Below are 25,194 nucleotides of genomic sequence, written 5' to 3' on the forward strand. Positions count from 1 at the left end.
ATATGAATAATATTTTTCGATCTTACCGATAGAAAAAGTTAATTTTATGTTTAAGTTCATTATCGATAAAACACGATTAAAATGACATTTTCTAAAAATGATTCCTAGCTAGATCGATTTATCGCCCCCGAAATCCCTATATACTAAATTTTATGAAAATCGTTGGAGCCGATTCCGAGATTCCAATTATATATATACAAGAATTGCTCATTTAAAGATATAAAATAAGATGAGTACTACACTCTGTCTTTATGTTATAGTGACCAGAGAGATTAAAACTAATAGAAAGGAATTTAAGAATCAATTATTTGGATTAATATCTTTACCTCTTGAGTACACTAAGTACTTGGCAAAACTTATTTGGAAAGTAATGTCCTTTGATATTTTATTCTTCTTTACTTTGTATTTTATATTATCAATTGTATACATGAATGCTATTATTAAATAAGGTAAAATTACAGCTCATACACGACACATTGTCTGCACAAATGTTCCCTGAGTTAGGAATATCCCATGACTAACTGTTGGGACAATCTATTTAAATTCATAGGAAAAGTAGATCTTTTGTTATAGAGATTTTTGTTAATAAAAATTTGTTCTAGTACTTTTTATCGTATAGGTAAAAGAAAGTTGTTTGGTATTTTTAAACAGTATTAATTAGAATTTGCGCGAATGACGCGCTTTCATTACCAAGACAAGTGTCAGAATCATTAGCGAAGATACATAAACGTCGACATTTTAGTGAGTCTAGTTTTGCGCCAGTACACCGGCACAATGTCGGATTTTCTTCCTAAAAGTATGTCCCAAAATATGCTTACTTATTAAAATTCTATAGAAAAATGTACAATATTCTATGAAAAGGTGTCATAAGTTGGTCCACGAGAGTTTACAAAGTCCTCCCCTCGGATGCGATATTGATCCATCGCTGACCTCCCGACCAATATAACCCGTTTACCCCAATAACTCCGCCTATGTATCATAAATTTATACATATTTCTTGTTTATAGCAAAGTCTATAAATGTTTATAGGCATGAAGTAACTTTCATAGCACTTTAACCTTTCCAAGATATTTGTTTTATGTGGTTGAATGTCTAAAGGTCATCTGTAATTGTTGTAAAATAAAGAGTATTTCACGCTTTTAGACAAGCATAAAAGTAGGATATTTATGTAATGTACATAAAAATACAGTTTTCAAAGAATCTTGATGATTAAATGTGATTTGCTAGTAATTATCAATTATTAATTTCTAATTCAAGATGACGGAGCAAGTCTTTAAACAGTTGACGTATTGCCGCTATGCCTGTACTGAACTGAATAGACGACTTCTGCGACGCAATCATACAATATGCGAATATTTGGATAGGTGGATGGATGTTTGATAGTTGGTGTCTCTAGACCGACTGCATGGATCTCGTCGAAATTTGGAATACATATCGAACATAGTCGGGAAGAACACATAGGCTATTAAATCAGTTTTTTAAATTCCGCGGGGACATCTAGTTTTACATAAACTTGTACGTATTACCATCAAGCGAAATGAAACTAATCATTCGTTTTATAACATAGATCACAACACATTGCATTACAAAACTATATTAGATAAAGTCAATCATTACGATTAATCTCAGAATGTCAATTGTACCTACATTACGGACAGTTATCTGCAATCGACATGAGATGGTAGGCTTATGGTTTGTCGTTGACGCTGATCTCATTTTGTACAACGGAACTCGCTGCAACATAACTGTAAACACTGGAATTACTGTTGTGAATTCCCCGCAACTGTTACGAACAGAGATCAATAAAAGAAAAAAAATAGTTAACAGGTTGAAACCAGAACTGTATCCATCTGACATAATGTAACATCTTAATCTTCTAAATGCCCGTTTAAAAATACTTATCTCTGTTTTCAAAGATAACGACTTGTGATGATATGTTTTATAATGAGATTTAGGTCTCAGAAACCAACGGTAATTCGGTCAAGCACGCTGTTTCTGGCAAAATAATACATTGTTTTATTTTGGCCGTCAGAGAAAATTGTCCGTAGTTTTTTACTTGGCCGCGAACTTATTATTGGTAAATGTACACTATTTTTTTTTTAAGTTGTAGTTTGTAAAAATATATTAAGCGTTATATCCCTGTCACAGTTAGTTTAAGATAATCCATATAAGTCATCGACAAGCGTCTTATCTGTATGCACTAAGCTAACAAAACTAAAAGTGGTTCAACGTGGAAGATGTTTTATCGTAAAGATAAAAAATGTTTGCATTTAGTGCACAAATATTCTTTGCACTTTACTGACATATTAAAATTTGTCTGTTTTTGATGGGCAATTATAAATTTAAGCATAAGAAAGGAATGTAGAAAGCTTAAACAAAACAAATTTGACATACAGCTGATTTCTGACATCAAAAATCTCTGCGTAAAACATATCGTCATTATCTTTGATAAAAGAGAAATAACAATATGTTTTAAACGATGATTTTGGTCTCAGTAATTATTTCGCAATTGAATAATTAACAGTGTGAGTTGGCATTTTATTTTTATTTAAAGTAATGAGTCATAGAATTTAAAAGTCGTATAATTTATAGGTTAATTTAAAAAAAAATTATGTCGTCGCGTGACATAATGATGTCTTATAAAACGAAATAGGCGGGAGAGTTTTAAATTTAGAACTTTATATGAATCCCGCATCGAAGCGACTTGTTTTTATTTTACTTTCGATGTCACTAACCTATTAATATGAATGCCTGCGAATTTATTTTATTACTCTTTTTATATTATTTCAAGTAGGATGAAAAAAGCTATTGTATATATACACTGCACTTTTACTAGTAATTATGCACTAAAATAGAACACTAATAAGATCAAAAATGTCTTATTTGTGAATTGAATAAACATATTTTGACATTTAAACACATCCATAGAGTATTCAAACTATAGAAACTTTGTTTACCAACATAAAGAAAATTTCGTTTACCAATTCATAGCCACAAAAAGTTTTAAGCAATAACGTCCGTAACATAACTTACGTGGTTTCTTACTTTAAACAAATTAACAAAGATTTGTTGTCTCGTTTTATTTCTATGAGAATGATAGGGATGTCAACATATTTTTGTAAAGGCACATCTCCAGTTAAAACTTACGTTAACATCACTTACAATGCATTCCACACGCTACACTTAGCTTGATACATGATGTAACTTGCGTCATAAAAACTGTTCTTACGATTTCTCCCGCTTTATCCAATTAGTCGAGAACTTTTAAGAAATACTTTTATCAAAATAAACCAAAAGTATTGGTATTCATTAATCATACGAAAAGCACCTATTACAACTTCCTATCTATAAATTAATATTACATAAACAAAACTGGTACTGATGGATATATGAGTTCCTTAGAAACATTTCCGTGTATTTTTCTTATTAATTTTTAGACATATTTTTGTGTTTTAACTAAACACACTTAAACATTTTAACACATAAGCTGTCATACTTACCAACACTAGCTGTCGCCCGCGACTACGTCCACGGTGAATTAAAAAATCGATTTAGTAGCTTATGTGTTCTCCAGATTATGTTTTATATCTGTGCCAAATATCATCAAGATCTATTGAGCTGTTTCGGAGACACTTTCTTAAAAACAATAATCAGTATAAACTTTCGCATTTATAATATTAGTAAGCTCTACCTTTCTCTTTAGTAAACCTATGTTAAATAACTATTAAACGTATAATTACACTTACAAAGAAGTTCATAATGAGAAAACTTGATCTACATTTATCAGTTCAATCGTCCGTAAAAATTAACTACTATAAAAACATAAAGGTCCATCTTTTTCACACTTACAACTACCTGCAATTTGTCCGTATCTTTATGGCTTTTAGACAATAAGGTACCGCCTACCTGTTCAGAAACCATAGAGGAACGCACCTGCTTACTCACAAAAAATATACACAAACATCGGTCTATTTCGAGACCCACAACATCGAGGCAATGAACCTTAAACTATTACTCTAACGTCACATTAAATCTTTCCACAAAACGTTGTCGGCACAATGTTAAAAAATAACTTTACACAGATTAAAAAACAAAGGTATTAGCGAGCGATATTTAATTATTTTTAATTTTAAAAAGAAATTAAATGTTATTTACTCGACCAAAATTGATATTCATTTGTTTTTATTGATTTAAAAATAAGTGATTAAACGTTACAATAACAACGCATCTGCGGTTCTCTGGTATTGCAGATGTCCTTGGGCATCGTTGAACACCTCGGTATTCCCGCTGCTTGTTTGCCCCCTTATATTATAAAATAAACTGCTACTAATTAAAGATTTCTTATTCACTTTAGATTGTGTTTAATTGCAAGAAACGCGTCTGGAGATATTATAAATAATAAAGGAAGTCGTTTTTACATCCGATATAAAACTTTACTGTAAATCTAATAACAAGACTAATTAGTTTTTATCGAGATAAAATCAATCAAAATCATACGTATAATTTACTCATTATAAACAGATCATGTCGTTAGTGAAAGTATTTTGTAGTATAAGCTACTTGTCTGGGACGAGACAAGACACATTAGCATACGGCCTTTGGCGGTCTCGCAGTCTCCCGCCCACCATGTTTGTCCAAGTATAATAACATCCAAACTTAAGGTTGGTTCGAAATTTTGTCAAAGAAACTGCTCAAAACAGAATTTCAGGTCTCTCAGGATCTCAACGTAATGCATTCTCCTTTATGTAGACACTGGCTTTTACCAACAACTTCATCCGCGCGAAATAGAAAAAAAAACTTAAATGGTCTATGCGTTCTTCCAGATGATGTTTCATATCTATGCCGAACTTCACTAAGACATGTTTAGCCGTCTGGAAATAACAAACATCCATCTATCTATATAAACAAACATTCGCATTTATTTAATTAATGATAAGAAAATTAAGATAGTACAGACAGCTAAGAGCTTATATAAATTATGAATCTTGTTATACTCGATAACAAGAACATATGTGACACGATTGACTATGAAAAGGGCATAAGTTTTGACCTTTATTAACGTAAAATTCCAATGCTTTCAAATACTTGTGGAGAACCGCAGCTATTTTAACTAGGTAATAAAAACGAAACTACGTGTGATTTAAAATGATGGCAAGTCAATAACAATAGATATATTCCAATCTTTGCAAAGCTTATTTTGAATTCATACAAACGAACGAGCAAACGAAAACATCACGACTTAATTACAATTGCGGGTTCTATACATCCTTTGCTGACCACGGTATAGTCCTATCATGTACTGAATATAAAATGTTCTAAGAATAATTAACAATTATATTTCATCATATCACCAACATGTCACTAAGGAGCTTAGCCCAAGTCGGGAGTGATTTGACCAAAGTCAACGATGTTCGCTCAATGCGGTGACTTTACACATATATTTGATTTTTTTTTGGTAGATATATTTACATACAGAATATTGAAATATGTAATTAAATACATATTTTTTGAATGGCGTCACACAGTCAGACAATTAATATGAAATTTGTCTTATATACACTTATGTACAGTTTGATACTGACCCTGTAATGTGGGCGACATTATTTTTTGTTCCACTTTAGGCGTGACGCTTGTCCGAGGCAAAGGACAAACCCTAGTATGTGTTGACCTCATTAAGGCAATAACGTCGATAGTCGCTACGGTAAAACTACGACGCAATTTATTTAACCCATCGCCCTTTTAGTACTGAGAGTTTATAAGTTAAAGGTTTTATATATTTTAAAACAAATTAGGATCAGTAAATATCACTATCTTACTAATATTATACAGTAATAAACTAATATTATAAATGCGAAAGTATACATGGATAGATGGATGGATGTTTGTTTGTAGGTTTCGCCGGAAAGGCTGAATGAATCTTTATGAAATTTGGTACAGATGTAGAACATAGTCTAGAAGAACACTTAGAGAACTTATTCATTTTTTTTAATTCCCCGCAGACGGAGTCGTGGGCGACAGTTAGTATAACATCTAATTTATAAACATTCCTGAGTATATTGCTCAAATCAAGAAGGCAATAAGAAGGTAATTTTATCATCATAATTTTGTTCTTGTTTTATTATCTACAGGTTAGGTCATTATTCGATTAATCTAAACAAATCTTTCTTAATAATATCGCTTCATAATTAAGTAAAAAAAAAGCATTATAATACCATAGTTCAAACTGTTACTTTCAAATAGTTATTGTGTAATGCGAAACAAAAGCAATACAATATTATCGCTTTTTATCACGAACATGATACCAGGTGAATGACCCCAAGAAATAATCTTAATATCCAACATGCTGTTTTAAATCTATTCTTTAGAAAATGGAGTTAAAGAGTTTTGTTGTCAATATAATAAAGAATACGTATAAGGACTTATAGCACAACGTAGGCATATTACGATGATGTCCAATTATTATGAAATAATTATTTACTTTCTAATTAACTTGCATCAAATAGTTGAATAAATGAGTTTAATAATTAAGCAAATTCAATTAATTCTTCAATTTATACACTAAATTTTTGGTCATGTGAACATTGCTTCCAATTCAGTATATTTCGGGAAAATAAGCGCGCGAAATCTTGGAATAAAATTAAAAATTATATTTCTTTATTAGTGGATATTTTAATACGTAATTTACATTAAATTAAATTTACATTGTCTCAAAGTTAATGTTTCGTATTGGTGAGGTCTTTGTCAGTGGAAACGCACTGTTAGATATAACTCTTGCTATATTTGTAATGCTTAACTTTCTCTAAATGTTAGCTGTAGCCGCGTTGTGACAGACTCATCAAATTGCTCAGGGCTATTTGAACGCTACCGAGAAAGCTGTAATATAATGCCGAAGTCTAGCTAAAATCTGACACCGTATGAATTTATTCCAGAATATTCGCATATGCAGATTGCCCACTGTATGCTATTATATATTATGAGTCATATATTTTTAGTTGTTGAATAAATTCAAATGATGGAAAATTCTAGATGGATTGCGAGAAAGGTCATCGTTACCTTTCTTGATGACTGAATTGAAGAAATATATATCAATTTGGTGGAAGACATCCTATGCGTCGACAACACGTAGAGTGGAATAAGATGTGCATTTTTTGTCTGTGTTACATAATGTTAGTTTTGTAACACACTAGAATGCACTTCGACGGCTTGATTTGCGCAAAAAGAAACATGTAACAATATGTAATATTTATCTTTCTCTATATAAAATAAGTGGAAATAAATAAGAAAGTTTTTTATAGCAGTGTGCAGATTGCGTAGGATATGTAGTATGGATATGCGGGCACTTTGTTGACTTCATTTGCTTACGTGATGTGATTGCGGATACAAAGGTATACGGTAACTGCTTGTTATGTATTAATGCTATTTCTGTACACTGAATTTACATATGTACTCAGATAAATTTTTATTAAACTTAATTTTTTTTTTTTAAACTTTTCACCTCGTTAGTATCCTTTGACATAGAAGACGAGTTTGAAAGTATTTTAACCTACTTTTTCTAGAAAAAGCATTCACATGTCAGTCTCTGTTGAAAACAAGCTTGTAATTTCTGTATGTGTAACGGTTTTAAAACATGTGAATGATTTGCAAAAAAATTGAATAAAGACGTATAGAAACTTTCGTTTCACATTTATTTAATGAATGGCTTAAAATATTAAAATAAAACTTTACTATATTCTAAATTAAATTAACCTTTGGATACTATATTTCAATATGTTACTATCCCTAATGTTTATATTTATTTATGTCATCATCATCATCATCATCAGCTCACTATACGTCCCCACCGAGGGGCTCGGAGCCTACCCTAAGTTAAGGGTGATTGGGCCATAGTCAACCACGCTGGCCAAGTGCGGGTTGGTTGACTTCACACATATCTTTGAATTTCTTCTCAGATATGTGCAGGTTTATTTATGTAAGGTAAAATAATTGATAACTTTATTATGTATTATAAAAATGTGTTATTATTACAGGTTATCATGTTCTCTTATCTCTTTGTAACATTGTTATAAATATTTTATGAAATAGTTTGATTAGGTGATAATGTTGAGAAACAAAACACAGTTTAATGTCGGCGAATCATGTAGACAATCTTTATTATGATATTGTAAACAAGTTTGTTATTGCTTATAACAGTAAAGAAAACATCGTGATGCAACATGCACATATCTATGAAGAGATTCAAAGATAATTGTGCAGTCAACCAATTCGCACTGAGCCAGCGTGGTCTAGTCACTCCTAACTTAGGATAGGCTCCGAGGGTCTTCAGGCGGGGTTGCGGACAAAAGCGAAAGTAGGAGGAACAGAGGGGTTTAGAGGGTATGCTTCCCATTTGGAAGATAATCCCACATAACTACCGTGCCCCCCCCCCCCTAGTGGCACGGAGTATGCATAAAGCATTTCCCTCTAAAAAAAAGGCTCTGAGGCTCTTAGTGAGGATGTACAGTGAGCTGATGATGAAACGAGTCTGTGGTTAGTATATCTTATAATTCTATACGTAAATTCTCGTTCTTTGCGTATAGAATTGTTTCACCATGACTTGTGGTATTTTTAAATCTGACGAACCATAAAACGCAAAATAAGCATGTTTATGTTTTATGTCCGTTTGTGTTTGCGAGTATTTATGTTGCGAATGTAATTGTGGCAAGCGGAATGTTGCCTACAAGATGTCTGTGTAAACATTGTGCTTTGCTTTGTAATTTTTTTTTAAATTATATTCCTGTACACGTGTATTTTAAACAGTAACATAACCTTATCGCAGACTTGCATAAATATAATCTGGTGTAACACAAGCTAGTTATGTTGTACCTATTTAATTACAGATTGATTATACGTTACGGGTTTTAATAATAGCGTTATGTAGACAGATGACTTGGAAAGAATGGTAACATCTTACTTCTTACTAATATTACAAATGCGAATATTTAGATGGATTGATGGATGTTTTTTTGAAGGTATCTCCAGAACGACTGAACTAATTTCGATGAAATTTGCCATACGTACAGAACATAGTCTGTAAGAACACATAGGCTACTAATTATGTTTTTTTTAATTCCCCGCGTACAGAGTCGCGGGCGACAGCTACTAAGTCATAAATAAGAGAAGGCACTGTCTCCTGTAACATAGATTACATCTAGCACTGGAGACAGAGCTCTGTTAAATCTGTAAAAATATTTTTATAATAGTTTAATAAAGGATTTTTTTATCTAACCATTAAATTTATAATAAAAATGTGCTTTGATATTTTCCAGATGCTATCAATACGCATGGATTATAATATTAGAATAGTAAAAGTCAAGGACAATTCTTAAAGTTTTTTTAAGAGCATAGATAACTTACAAAATGATTGTTGCAGTAAAATAAAATTTAGACGACCTAATTATAATCGAGTACGCCAAAATCAGTTTTAGTTTACTGTAATACATGTAGAATAGTTTATATATTTTTTTCTGTGATGTGTGCTCTCAGAAAAAAATACCGTTGCTATAAGATACATTTTAAACAAGAAGTTTTCCTCTTAAAGGCTGTATATTTATATAGTTATATGTGTAGTATTGCGTGCATTAGAGGCAGGATTCGCGGCGGTCAAACCGGTTGCCGATTGCCGATCCAGTTTGGCCGAAAGCCCCGTGGCTTTCTTTTGCTGACAAACACAAAGCTTTATAAAAGTAAAACCTGCTTTAACTTTTGGACGATATTTGTAATTCGTTATACGTTTATTAAATAAAAGACAGACCGAATGTTAATAAGAGACAATCTACAGACCATTTCTACAAAAATATAGCAATTTCCATAATTCTATTTGAAAAAAAAACAAGAAACAACAATTTTAATACGTGTTTTCGGCAGTTGAAAAGTTTTATTTTTAACACTTCTCAGAATATGACAATATGAAGTAGTTCTGCCTATGGTCATATGCGTTGCTAACAACGTCTGAGTTTATCTGTCAAACGATTATGAGCTCATTGTAACCTTATTTGTAGTGATAACTGTATTTATAGTCAAACAAGGATATCTGGCCCGGTGAGAGAGGCGCTGCTATCGCGGTTAGTTCTGTCAGCAATTATATAAAACCTACAGAGGCATAGTAAATGGCATAGAAGAAAAAAGATGACATAACAGCATTACGAAAAAGATCTTGTGACAATATTTTGTTAACACGAGGGCGCTAGTGTGCTATTATAATTTAGTTCCACTTATACCCACCGGGTCAGTTGACTTTGTTGGCCTTTACACCTACATATAACATTAAAAGTTACGATGACAAACATCGAACACTAGATGTAATAATTACGTAATAATATAAAAATGTAAGCTGGCTCTATTAGCTGTATATGCTTTAAAAATATTCTAATTTTGAGTTTCAAAAGATGTGATGTGTACTTAAATATAGATTATGTTTCTGATTAGTCATATTAACTCAACAGAAAGAAAAAATTGGGAAAGGTTAGAGGCGTTTACCTACTGGATAGATAAATGTACAAAAAGTAAATGTAGAAATGTAAAACAAAATTTCAAGTATTTGAATGAGGATCCGAAGCGAAGGTTATTTTATTAATTTTATTTATAAACCAAAGTTCAGACGACAATTTAAGATTATGAGTGCTCGGCGTCAGTGGCGTTGATCAACATCGTGAAGGAAATACCAGACTATTTCTGTAAGGATGAGATTAGCAAGTCCGCTTATAGTGAAGCGTCAACTTGAGTGCCACACAACCATAAACGTATACGACATCTTTTGAACTGTTTTATGCGTAGCTACATCCGAGTCTCACACGTGCGAAAGATACGACGCGATGTCGTCTGTCTGAAACACCCTTAAGCTACAAAAGCATAAGAGCTATCGTTAGTTGCGTTGGTAAGAGAGAGACAAACACGTGACTGCCCTTAAGTTATAAGGATGAGCAGGATAGAAGAGACAAAGTAAAGTCAAAATCAAAGGAAGTGACTGAATCCGTCATAATATAATGGACTGTTGCGTACGAAAAACATAATTCACATAAAAGAAACATAAATGTAATGATACGAAAAAAAAAACAAAGTCAATTACGAAGTCAAAAAGATTTATAACATTTTTTATTTTTCTTTTGGTCTTTCATATTATAAGCATCTAGCTATGCGATGATACTGTCGACTATTTATCATGCCTTTTAAGTATATTCCTTTTGTCTTTAACGGCGTGTGGACGTTGATGCGCAGGCGTACGAACGAGGGGGCGTCAATAGCTTTTCAAGTCCCCAATGAATAAACACCGTCCTTGAAATTGCCACGCCATAATGTTTTTTTACCCGTTAGAGTGCCAGAGCCAGTTGAAAAATGTACCGCAAACTCAAGGATAAAATGTTTTATACTGTCTCTACATTTAGTTTGTTAATTAATCTTTGTTCAAGTATTTCAGCAATGAAAACTCACGATAATAGCAACAAAGTAAACAACTAGCGTATATACGTCAATCCCGCGGTATCTCTCTGGAGTGAGCCATTCTTGAGAATGATTAGTCATTCAATTACTGGGTACAATTTTAGTCATACATGGAATCATACAAGTAATCCGAATGACGTGAACCTCTCGAAAATAAACCCGAAGCTGCGCCAGTATTTATAAACAACGTACTGAAGCCTGATGTAACTGACGTTTATGAGAAAAACATGAAAAGATAAATAAAACCTCATTTTGTGGGTTCGAGCTGGCTGATTTGCTTTAATCATAATCTTTTAGAATACCTATTTATGTATACAACTCTATATACGTAATTTACATATGCGATATCCAGGAACCCAATTCGTCGATTTCATTAGTCGATAGCTCTGCCGTACAGCATGCGAGGAGTTTCCGCATATGGGACAACGAATTAACATTATCGGGCGCTGTAAAGCATGCTTGGTGCGGGGACTAGTTTGGCGAATATAATGTGCGGTAAAGAAAAGTAAAGACTGTAGCCTAACGTATGCGTAATCTTACCTATGTTCTATACATACGATAGAACTGAGTTAGAAATGTATTTTCGCAATATACGATGTTGTTACATGTTTTGCAAACGGCTTACTTATGTCATAACGGTGGCATAGCTTTGCCGACGCAAAAAGCAATGCAAGATGCTTTATCTTGATCCATCGTCAATCACATAGTGATGTACTGTGAAATTGAATATCCCGGTTTTCAAGTAGGGTAGACATTTATTTATACTTGAAATCTATTTTAACACAAAGAACAATAATTTATAGACGAGACAAAACTTTGTAGATTATATTAAGTTTTTCTATTATAATCATCAGCTCACTATACGTTCCCACCGAGGGGCTCGGAGCCTACCCTAAGTTAAGGGTGATTATGCCATAGTCAACCACGCTGGCCAAGTGCGGTTTGGTTGACTTCACACATATCTTTGAATTTCTTCTGAGATATGTGCAGGTTGCATCACGATGTTTCCTTCACTGTAAGAACGTCGGATAAATGTACATATGTAAATCAGAAATCGAAAAACACATTGGTACATGGCGGGATTCGAACCCAGGACCTGCAGTTTGCAAGTCAAGTGCTTGACCCCTGAGCCACCGGCGCTCTTTTTCTATTATAGTTAATTATAAAACACTGGTATAAGAATGTGTCGACAAACTTTTATCAAGAAAATTAGACAAGTCAAGGATATCTGTCTTAACTAACATGTTAATTAGTCGCATCACTCCACAAACATCACTCGGCATCATCTATTTCAAATTAACGTAAGGTCAGCAGTTTGGAGTGTTTAATACATTTAACACCGTCTAATAGCTATACAACTGGACGTTGTTTCATTGTTCTGACAGGAATTATACTATCACAGTAATTGCTATTTCCTTTACTAACGCTACGTGTGAAAAAAACAACACATGTGATGCTAAACCGAGGTTATTTTTTTTTAAATGTACACGTGTTTGAAATACGCTAGTTTAAATTTGAGCATGTATTTTTTGTTACTCTTTCGGAGTAAAATCTGGGTTTTAGATTATGCCTCTGGTCGTTGAGAAACTCTTTAGTGCAAAACAAAAAAAACAAAAACAAACTGTATCTAAGAAATATAGATGACTGCTTTAAAAATTTGACCTTAAATTTGCAAAAATGTGAATCAATTATTAGAACTTTGTGATTGCAGATTGTTTTGACTTTACTTAGTCAATTTGTTATCTTATTTGTCGCAATTCAGTAAAGTATGTGTTCATTGTCATCATCATCAGCTCACTATACGTCCCACCGAGGGGCTCGGAGCCTACATTACGGGTTATTAGGCCATAGTCAACCACGCTAGCCAAGTGCGGGTTGGTTGACTTCACACATATCTTTGAATTTCTTCTCAGATATGTGCAGGTTGCATCACGATGTTTTCCTATACCGTAAGAACGTCGGATAAATGTACATATGTAAATCGGAAATCGAAAAACATATTGGCACATGGCGGGATTCGAACCCAAGACCTGCAGATTGCAAATCAAGTCCTTGACCCCTGAGCCACCGAAGCTCTATAAAGTATGTGTTACATTATCAAAATAATACTAATGCTAGCTTGAAAAGAATTTGTCAATGCCAAATACCGGAATAGTTTAGCGATAAGAGTCAAGAATACTTAGAATTTGATAAGTTTGTTTAATAAGACTACAACAATCGTATTACTGTCTCTTTTTCTTTAAATTCTGCGCGGACGGAGTCGCGAACTCCGTCCGCGCAGAATTTAAAGAAAAACATAATAAGTAGCCTATGTGTTCCAGACTATGTTCTACATCTATGCCAATCATCGAGATCCGTACAGCCGTTCTGGAGATACCTTCAAACAAACATCCATCCATCTAAACATTTATAATATAAGTAAGAAATAAGATGTTTTTTTTAATTAGTTTATTATTTACGAAAGCATTCACTGTCTGGTTTCATTGTTTTTATGAGAAAATCCCATGGTATATGATTTCACGAATTACATACGCTTATATTTCCTTATAATTTCTTATACAAATATAGAAAATAATTAACAATACAAAAGCCTAGCACAGATATTGTTTTGCCTAGGTTAGAACAAAACTGAATGCATCATCCTAAGATTATTAATAACAATAACATGATTGTTAATCAGAGAAGCTCTTATAAACAAATGTTTGTGCTCTAACGTATTCAAACATAAATGAATTTGAATAAGGTCATATTAGTTATAAAATGTTATGTTTATAGAACATCTGTGTGGTTTTAAATTACAAAGCTATTTTATGCAACTTATTAGCGATTATTTTAGTAGAATCTCATATTTCAATATGGTTTTATTTAACTGAATTTTGTATTTATTTTTTAAACAGTAAAATAATGTAAAGAGTGGAAAAGAAAAAGATGAAATCTTTGGGTCTCCACAGCCTTGAAATCTCCGACAAGCTTCGTTAGCAGTGGAACCGCATGGTTTGAACGTATAAGTCTGATTTCTATCGTCCTGTCAATTTAAGATTGGTTTTACATACAACAATGTAAATATTAATGTATTGTGAATGTTATTAATTTTATAAGCGCTGCGAATGTGTGTTAATTTTTCGATCGCTGCGTTGGTGTAATTCGAGGAAATAGCGACATATGGCGAGACGCGTCATGCTCTTCAGTTATGTTATTGTTAGCACAAGGTTATAATAATAATAATAAACTGATTAATTGCTTTATAATTTATTAACCATTTTTGTAAATAAATAAACGTTTTATAGCTAATTGTTGCTGATATAATTGCGAATATTTTAAAGTAAAAATTCAATATCGTTTGAAATTTCTCAGTAATTGAGATAAGCTATATTCTTGTTTTCCAGGACTTTACAAAATTATATTTACTGGGAACATCCATAACTACTATCAGTACCAAGTTCATTGTATTTCATTCATATAAAATACTAACTATCGCACGCGACTCCGTTTGCGAGGAATTAAAAAAAACATAATTAGTAGCCTATGTGTTCTTCCAGACTATGTTCTATATGTATACCAAATGTTAGTAACATATAATCTTAGCGTACGAAGATGTAATAACGAAATATAATATTCCAACGTACATATAATTTAGATGTTTCCACCCACATACGGGTCTTACCATATACGGTATCCCATGGCTACAAAGACGGAGGCAACGCAAAAAGTAAACTTAAACAGCTTGTACAGCATTGTTGAGGTTGATTCTTTTTTAAATAATTATTCGGAACACCCGCATGCAACACACTTCACGCACGTTACACGAAGTTTTTAAACGATAAAATTGTCTCTTTTGTAAACGATATTTTGACACAATTGATGGTCAGATATCACATATCGGATATAAAAAAAATCAAAGTTCTACCTTTATTCATAATAAAGGTCAGGGTTTCAAAAGAGCAAATCGCTTTGAGAAAAAGACGATCCAGCCTTGCTTTCCTAGGCTGATATTGAACTAGTATTCATAAGCAAGTAACTTCAAATTGCAATTCCACGACAAGTAAAATAAGTTATTTACTGAGAGATCCGAAAGTTGATAATCAAATTTAAACACCTATACTTGCAGAAGAGTGAGCATGTCTTTTTCATCGATTGCCATTAATTCTATAATAAAGTATGACAGGGTTGACAAACCAATGGCACGCAATACAAAACTTTAGGTATGTTACTGCTCATAAAATTTTATGCACTACGACAAAATGAAATATATAATAGCTATGAGCAGCGTGTAATCTAACGCTAAATATCCACAATTATCATAAAGTCAAAAATATTTCATTGCACGCCTAAGACCTCATTAAAGATTTCTTTAAAATTTCACGATGACATGTAAAAGTTCACAACCCCTGTCATATAACAGCCTCGTTCCATTTAGCATTGAAGACTGCATTTAAACTCAACTTGAATCAGTGCGGACGACTTTAAATAATTCGACCTCGTCAGTATACTTATCTAGTTCGTCGAATCATTTAACTGTCGTCAATATTAATAAATGCTTCAAATGTAAATCAAATACTCTTGCTTTGAAACTGGCAATTTTATTGCAACACGAATGTTGATTTAAACGATTCTTTGAGTATGAAAATATTTTGCTTTACCAGATGTTGCCCGCGACTCCATCCGCGTGGAATAAAAAATACTTAATTAGTAGAATGTATTATATTATATTATTTCCATTTGTATTATTGGAAATATCAAAAAAGTTAATCGACATCACAGGGGACTGAAGGGCTGGCAGCTAACTCGGACAAAGAATTAGTATAGCTATACAAAGGGGGAACGCTGCCAGTATCTTCGGAACCTTACCTATAGGGACTCCTTTTAATAATATATTTTAGTTAATTATTAGTTTTTTTTAAATATTTTATTTAATATCATAGATTTAAGACCCTTTTGTCATTGAATAAATGTATTGTTCCTGTAATCTACATCTATGCCAAATTTCAGCGAAATCCGTTCTGAAGATAGCTACTAACAAACATCCATCCATCTATACATCCGAACATTCGTATTTATAATCTTTATATATATAATTCTTCTGTGAGTGTGTATGTCACTGAACTTCTCTCAAATGACTGGACCGATTTTGATGAAATTTTTTGTCTGTGTTCAAGGGGATCTGGGAATGGTTTAGATTCACAATTTTCATCAAATATTAACTTCATATTAATTTATTCAAATTAAAGACGTGTAGACAGGACAACGTCTGTCGGGTCCCCTAGTGTTAGTATAAATATTTATCTTTTAAACTGTATAGCTGACCATTTGAGAGATGTGTAATTTACTTAATGAGTGTATGCTATGGTCCATGCATTCGCAGTTATCAAGCATGTAATTGCATCCTCTTTACAGTTTGTTTATCAATAGTCTGATTTATTTTGTATTTACATATGAATTACTAACAAAAGTACTGATTAATTAGTTTTTAGTATAAATAAAAACGTAATAAAAAAAATATAGATAATTGAAAATTAGTTAATCTTTATTTTAATCAATAAATTTGGATAAAACTCGATTACAAGTTATCCAAATTATGATTGTTTAAAATTAATAAAACTCAAACTCTGGACTTAAGTACTTAGTTTGTTTTTTCATCATCATCATCATCATCAGCTCACTATGCGTCCCCACCGAGGGGCACGGTTTGTTTTTTAATCGTATTAATTTTTCAACATGATAGTTTAATTAACTAATGAATCTTATAAGACTGTGTATAAAACATTACGTATAAGCCATTTATTCTGACCTTAGTGAAATGTCGAAAGTCACGATGCAATCATCTTATTACGAAACGCATTCAACCATGTAATACGTACACACAATGATAATTTACACGCCCACGTAGCATATTGTTTATCGGTACTGGATTAAACATGGGTTTCCGAAACTCTACGTCTAAAACAATATTGTTGTCTCTAATTTTTCAAAGCTAATGATAGGGATGACGATATTTTTTATATAGAAATTTTGGTCTCAGAAATAAAGGTTAACGTAATAAACATTGTACTTTATTCTTTTGTCGGACATTTGATACTGATACGCGGTATTAATTCGATGCACTTATTTTTATAAAAATCAATTTGTTAAAGATATAGAATAGAAGATGATATTACGGTTACAAACAGCAAATTTTTATTCAGTCATAATTAACCAAAGTTTGCAAGTTGAATATGTTATTTTGTAAAATATTTACTAATTAGGAAATGGCAATTATTTTCATAATATAATACAATACAAGTAAAAATAAAATGAAATTGTAAGACAGAAAATAACCAGTCATGTTGTAATTCTACCAAAATATGACATGTGCTTTTTTATTTTGTCCCGGGGACAGGTGATTTTAATATCCCAACTCACCTTAACCTAATTACTCAGCTCATAAATTCCGTAAGCCTCATAAAACATGTTTTCATATTTATTAGTATATTAAAAGGGAATAATTTGTTTTTTTTTTACAGCAAAGAAACAAATCTTCCTTCCATAATATAAATAAGAATTATAATACGTAACATTTTATAAACAGGAGAGGACGTAACAAATATGATTGCTTGAACTCGTACTGTGTTCTGGACCGACAATCAAGGCCCATTGACGTCAATACAATTGTTATTCTGTTCTACGTTCTATCAAGATCTTTATCAGAATAAGGCTTTAAATCGTTCAATATGAATTAGATATACAGATGAACTAAGCCTGGTGAGGGGATTCAGTGTTTGTGATGTCGAATCGAAGCGAGATAATTATATCAATTTTTTGAAATCTTTTTTGGTATGGATTCAAAATTTAAAGCATGATTTAATGTAAATTCTAAAAAAGATGGCGTCGTTTTAGTAACAATTGGAATATAATGTAGGTAAGAATTATATCTTTCATGTTATGTCATTTTCATCATCATCATCTCACTATACGTCCACATCGAGGGGCTCGGAGCCTACCCTGAGTTAGCGGTGACTAGGCCATAGTCAACCACGCTGGCCAAATGCGGGTAGTTGACTTCATACATATCTTTGAATTTCTTCTCAGATATGTGCAGGTTGCATCATGATGTTTTCCTTCCTAAGAATGTCCTTCATTTCATGTCGTTTTATATTTCATTAATGTCGCCGGTATAAAAATTGTAATACGTTCTCGTAGTCATTAGTGCGTTATTATATAACGCCTTGTTTTTCAACACCAGTGGCGGCACGGCATCATTTATCTATCATCGTAGACTCGAGACTTTTAACTCGTCGACTTTACTATCCATTTCTTTCTTTAATATAATTAATGGAATATGTCTAACTATCTTACTAATATTATAAATGCGAATGTTTAGACGGATGAATGATTGAAGGTATCTCCGGAACGGTTGAGCTATCGCATAGATGTAGAACATAGTCTGGAAGAAAACATAGGCTTCTCAAGTCTTTTTTTGTTCCGCACGTACGGAGTCGCGAGCAACAACTAGTGCAGTATGATGATTTTTTCATAAATGTAATTATTTTTATGAATTGAATGGTAAATACAAATAGTATTACTTTGTATGCTTTTCCCCTTTAATAAGTCCAAATATTACGTATCTCTTTAGTTATTCAACCCCAAAGCGAATGAAGCTACCCCGTAACACAGTTGGCATGGAATCAAAAAACTGAAATGACCCAATTTCAAAAAGATGTAACAATGAAAAAGCTCGCTTAATATATACTGGTGAGTAGTTTTTTTGGCTATTGTATTGTGATTTGTCTACAACTTTATATTGGAACGGTTTGTTCAAGTCGTAAGATTTTTTTGCAATAAAATGCACTAGCTGTCTGAGTTATAAATAGGAATATTTTTTTACTTATAAAAAGTTGTATTAAATGTATACTTGTCTCTATTATTTCAAAGATAATGAAAGAGAAGACATTATGTTTTTAAAATATTTGAACAGTGTAAACCGAAAGTAAAAAACGGAAAGGTCTTTCATGGCAAGAAGTTTCGCAAAGGTCATTTCCCCAGGCCCGCATGCGTGGGAGTATTGATGATGAGTTTGTGAACCCCGTAGACCCGATTGCTAAGGACAATTTACTCATAAAAGCAAGCTAAATCAATAAGAAAATGTCTGGCATTTACAGTTCATAAGAGAACATAAAAATTTCCGTCTTATGATTTTTATTGAATTTGTGCTAGAGTTGTGTTTTCATGAAGAACTTAAAAACCTTATATGTAATGGAATAAATGTTATTAATACTGGTTTTGGTAGAAAGAGAAAGCAATACAACATTTGTTTTTATTTGTATTGACGTCATATCTAATGTATACTATAAAAGCAGTATGCTATTCGAATTACAATAGTATTAAGATGTTTTAATCATAAATTTACTGTCTTTTTTGTTAATTTCTCTTATCGATATTCAAATAATGTACATCACTGACTCAAAGTAAAGAAAGCATTTACGGTATTACCATTGCAAATATGTATGCAAATTGTCGTCGCCGCGAACTCTGTTAAATAGCAGCAACATCTAGGACAGGCTTCCGCAGGGAGCAGCTGATAAAATTGCAAAGTGCGACACTTTGATAACTAACGCAGTTTTATGCCTCATTATTCTGCAGGTTTACTATGACCTACTTAATGTACATAGTCTCATGGCTCGTTATTTTTTAATCTTTAAACACAAACAGGGTAATAAGTTAACTTGCGTGTGACTTTCAGTGTCAATCTTACTAATAAATTAGAATGTTTAGATGGATGGATGTTTGTTTGAAGGTATCTCCAGAACGGGTGAACGGATCACGATGATTTGACATATAGAACATAGTCCGGTAGAACACATAGGCTACTAATTACGTGTTTTTTAATTCCCCGCGGAGAGAGTCGCGGGCACGGCTTGTTTTTTAAGCCCAATTTTCCTAGTTTTAATCAAGGTTGTTGTAACATACCTATGGATCAGTGATTTTTAAATTTAAAGACATATTTTATTACATAATGTTGTATATCTCAGTACTAAAGGAAATGCTTCGTCAACAGTAATAGAGTACGCTACTTGTATAAGAAGGCAGAAGCAGTCTACTATTCGAGTATAAGATGTCTAGATGCATTTATTGCTTTTGCATTTTGCTGAGCAAATATTATAGTTTAAATAATTGTTAGAAGTTAAAACCGCGAACTCTTCAAGTATACATACGACTGGTTTTAGTAAAATTGGTTGAAATTAAATAAGCAATGCCATCTTTTTAAATATAATACTTCTTAAAGTAGTAATGTAAAATCTAGTAATTAGTGTAGAAATTAAATGTACTCTTGTATAATACGTAGTAAAACTATTCTAGATTTTCCGTTCGATACTTCTGCCCTGGATAAGAGCTAGATTGCATTTACGAGCGACTGATCAAAATCTAGTTGGATTAATTAATGGCGCTTGTTTGTGAATTTAAATTAAGTGTAGTTTAATGTATATCTATTTAAATTAATTTTATAACCATTTAAGCTACTTTCTTATGAATTAATAAATAAAAATTCCGATACTAGATATTTTGTAAAATAGAAATTAAAAAATGAATATCACAAACAGATAATTAAATCAAAATATTAATCAATATTTGGTTTTACTATATTTTTTATTTTGTAATCAATTTTACGATTACTAAATAAAGACAGTTATCGATTTATAGGTTGTAAAATGTGACGATACTCTTAGATATTAATATTACATGACAGACGCAAACAATATTCTAAAATTCTAACTGTATGTTTATAAATAACAAAGAAAGAGATTAATCGATACGAATATTTTAGAGGTCAATGAACTTGTATCTTCAACTGTTAAAATGTTAATGAAAACGATCACGACCGTGATAGGGTGAAGCAGATTTTAGGTATAGATTATTATGGGTTTGAGGATTTTCAATGGGGTTCACATTTCTTGTCATCATTATATGCCGGTTCTATTTCCCTATATATACTATTGTATTATGCTATTGTCCTCAGTTTTTCTTACCTCGTATGTCCTATTTTAGGCAACCTTCAAGATATTTGGTCTACGTGTAGATGGTGCTCTCTAGTTTATCACTTTAAATAAAAATACGTTCGCTTATTCGCTAGATAAGCTCTATGTTTTGATAATAAGAATAAGAATAAATTTATTTCACAAAAACACATTAGAATATTTCACATTGAAGTATCTTGCAGACCCCGAACTAGGCTGGGCCTGTATTTAAGGGGCCTAGGAGTGCACTAACCATGAGCAAAATAACAGTGTGTACATATCATGTAAAACAATAACAATTAAGAAAAAAAAATATATTTTCTTATTTCATGAAGACATTGAATATTGGAAAGTGCATAGCTATTATTTATTAAAACATATATCATATTAAAATCATAATTATGTATCTTAGAAAGTCTTGGAATTGGGAAGGCCGCAGCAATTAGGTGGTAGATTGATTCAGGCACGCGATATTATATCGGTTACGAATAATTTTGTTCGGAAAACGATACGAGTAGCGTCGGCTATTGGGTTACGAGTTTGTGGTTATGAAATCAGTTTTGTTACACGCAAATACGTTGAAGTAAACAAGGTCGCAGGTTATAACAGACGAAATAATTTACAATACAAACTAAAGTTTAACTATACAAGTAATAATTTTGAAGAATTAGCTATCTTTGCTATAAATCTATTGAAATTTCACTAAAGTCGAAGGAAAGTAATTAAAGACTTGTATACGCAAAAGCGTAATATCAATCTACCCTTATCTCATTCATTATTCATTGCGGAGTGCATCGCTGCGGACGTGTGTCGTGTGCGGGGCGCCGAACAAAGTTGCATCGCGCATAACAAGTACGTCTCTCGCTGATTTGTGAGCTACGTGTCCGATCAACTTTGTATTTACATTTTGACGCAAAAGAGAAAATTAGTTTTAGACAAGGTATAGGATGACTTGAAAATTAAACAGTAGAATTTAAATCCAATAAACTAACCGGTACGCATACGAAAAACTTGAGTAACTAATTGTTTACTCCTTTTACATAAAAACATTTAATACTGCCAATAGGTTAATAACCAATCCTCTTTTGTCTTTCTTTACTTTGACATTATCATATCTTTTAACCCTTTTTGTTGACACATTCCCATCCATTAGTTCTTGCACACAGTCGTGCAAAGATCATCACTTAGTTCACACTTCCACTTTAACCAATCCAATAAACGAGTATTTAAGAGTTAAATTAGTATGCATTTTGAAGGACGCCATATGTTTCGGACATAAATTGTGGTTCAATTTGCAACTTCAGCTTGGACAAGGTGGACGAAACATCTGCGGTGCACTTCCTGCATTGGAATCAGTGCGAAATCGTGACCACCTGTCGTGTCTTGACAGGTGCTGAACTAAAATAAATCCTTCACATTGCCAGACACCGGTCATACCTTTGAGGTTCTAAGACTTGACAGGCATGCCGCCAATTTGTATGAGTTGAATGTTTGTGGATACTATTTTGATAAACATAGTATATGAACACGATAGTAGAAAATAAAAGTCAAAATTCACGAACAAAAATACATATAGGTACGCAGTTTTTTGTCATATTATCATTGAGCATTTTAAGTTTACGAATACAAACGAAATCTTACATATATTTTTAGTTCACCTAGAAAATATTTCATCTGGTCGAAACATTAAAATTATTTTTTGTTTATAAAAATTTTGTTAATCTACACAAGCGTTATGCAAATTTCAGAATCTCTCGTTGTTCGCCAATTGTAAAATGAGAGTATTTTTTCCCGACAGCCGGGCATTTGGGTCACCTGGAACGTTTCCAGATCCAGCTTGACACGTGATGTACGAACTTATGTTTACAAAACGATCGGCTAAATCAATATAACAAATGGGGAAGGCCGGGGAACAGCGGATGTGTATCATCGTCTGCTAAATGTATACCTACTTTTGATGTCTTACTCAGTTTTTAATTGTAATTTTCTGAATTTAACTAGATGCAGTACTCTTTATAGTCTTTATTTAACCTTTTTACTTTAACCTTTTAACTTAAACATAGATTTTTTTCTTCAGTTAATACCCAATTATCTGTATAATACCAGTGTCTTGTTGTCCAAAAGGAGTTTTAAGATCAATGGCAAAAAACATACATCGTTTAACATTGCAGTTATGTCATTAACAACGCTCGTGAGAACGTATTGTTTTAAAGAAAAAAGACCAGAACAATGCGATGTATCGCGATCTCCCATGGGCTTACAAAAATGGAAAATCCAACAAAAAAGCTTTCTCATTTAGTCTTATTAATACAATAGGGAAACTTGATGTTACCATGCTATAAAAAGTAAAGAAACTGAATCAAATAAATACAATTTAATTATGAGAAAATTTATTCTTGATGAAGATCGATCCTGTGATAAAAATTGGATGGACCATAAATCAATTGATGGTGACATAGAATTTTACAGACGCTATTAAATCGCGTGATATGTCCATAAAGCTTAGGTTGGTTACAAAGAGGGGTGGAGGCGCGATGCGTCATAGCCACCCTACAGAACGCACCCCTGACACCCTCGCCTCGAACAACTATCGATCCGGAGACCAGCGCCATGCGCAGAGCCCGCCCTTTTGTTTATACTATGAATATTACATTTTTTACCATAAAATATACCTTGAATAACTTTGATTTTCGTGATATTCTTTTAACCTTTAAATGTGCAAATCATACATAGAAATTTAAGCTGATATCAGCAATTAAATCCTAATTAAGAGGCTTTTTTGATTAAAATGAATACTTACTGGCACTCGCTCATTATCTCTTCCTGGGATCGAACTTGGACCGGAGCGAATTTTTCAACACTCTCCTCGTAATTCCCGAAGCACTTAGTAATTTTCTCATCAAAGGTATTCACCAGATCTTCAAGCGATCCGGAAAAGGTCTCCGTAAAATTATCGCCTTCGACGTTCTGCATATTATCCTGTTTGCACTTCACCAATCTTGATACATCGTTGTCATTTATTTTATTGGAGTCAGTTTTCATTTTAGTCATTTCACTTTTCATATTGTTGATATGGTTCAGATGTATATCATTGCCGTTTATGGTTTTCTGAGGATAGTCGACCGAAGTCAGACAATCATCGGCATCTTCAATTTGAGCGAGCGGCGCCTCGAACTCAAGCTCGGCCATCCTGGTACCCGCTTCTCTCATGACCGTATAAACACGCGCGCCGCCTAATGACCGCGCGAATACTGCGCCCGAACACACCAACTATGTCGCTAGTAGTCGCTTGGTCACTTATTTTGTATCGTCGCGCGCCGGTATCATTATCTGCAGAGTATAAACTTATAAACAGCAAAGCTGTGTTCTCAGCTCTCAGCTAAATTCAAATAGCTGATGACGATTTTCAGCGGACAAATCAATCGTATCTTAAACTCTATTACGTTAAATTTCCTTCGAAACATTTCCATTTCCACTACACTCAGTTATCATACAGGTATTTCATTGTGGTACACAGTATGTACGTATTTCATTCAAAAATTAAACGTAATTATGTGTAAATCTCAACAATCTTATTCGAATTTGGTACTTTTTGATTAATTTTTGAAATAAGGTGGTATACCCTCAAATAAGCGAAAGAAAAAATTACAAATTCTTTTCCCAGAAACAGTATTTGTTACCATGATTAAAAATTATAAAATTACTTACCATATTTTTTTTTCATATGACT

General features: G+C 32.8%; 1 protein-coding gene across 1 annotated transcript in view; it reads right to left on the minus strand.

The window, feature by feature from the left end:
- Unc-76 (fasciculation and elongation protein Unc-76) overlaps window positions 1–25,073 on the minus strand; it is a 38,126-nt gene extending 13,053 nt beyond the window's left edge. Inside the window, exon 1 of the mRNA XM_013317599.1 lies at window positions 24,265–25,073. Coding sequence (XP_013173053.1) covers window positions 24,265–24,674 — 410 coding nt within the window. The 5' untranslated portion in view covers window positions 24,675–25,073. The remainder of the gene's footprint in view (window positions 1–24,264) is intronic.
- Window positions 25,074–25,194: the final 121 nt, after the last annotated feature.

Source organism: Papilio xuthus, unplaced genomic scaffold, assembly GCF_000836235.2.
Source record: "Papilio xuthus unplaced genomic scaffold, Pxut_1.1 DF826938.1, whole genome shotgun sequence".
NCBI lineage: Eukaryota > Metazoa > Arthropoda > Insecta > Lepidoptera > Papilionidae > Papilio > Papilio xuthus.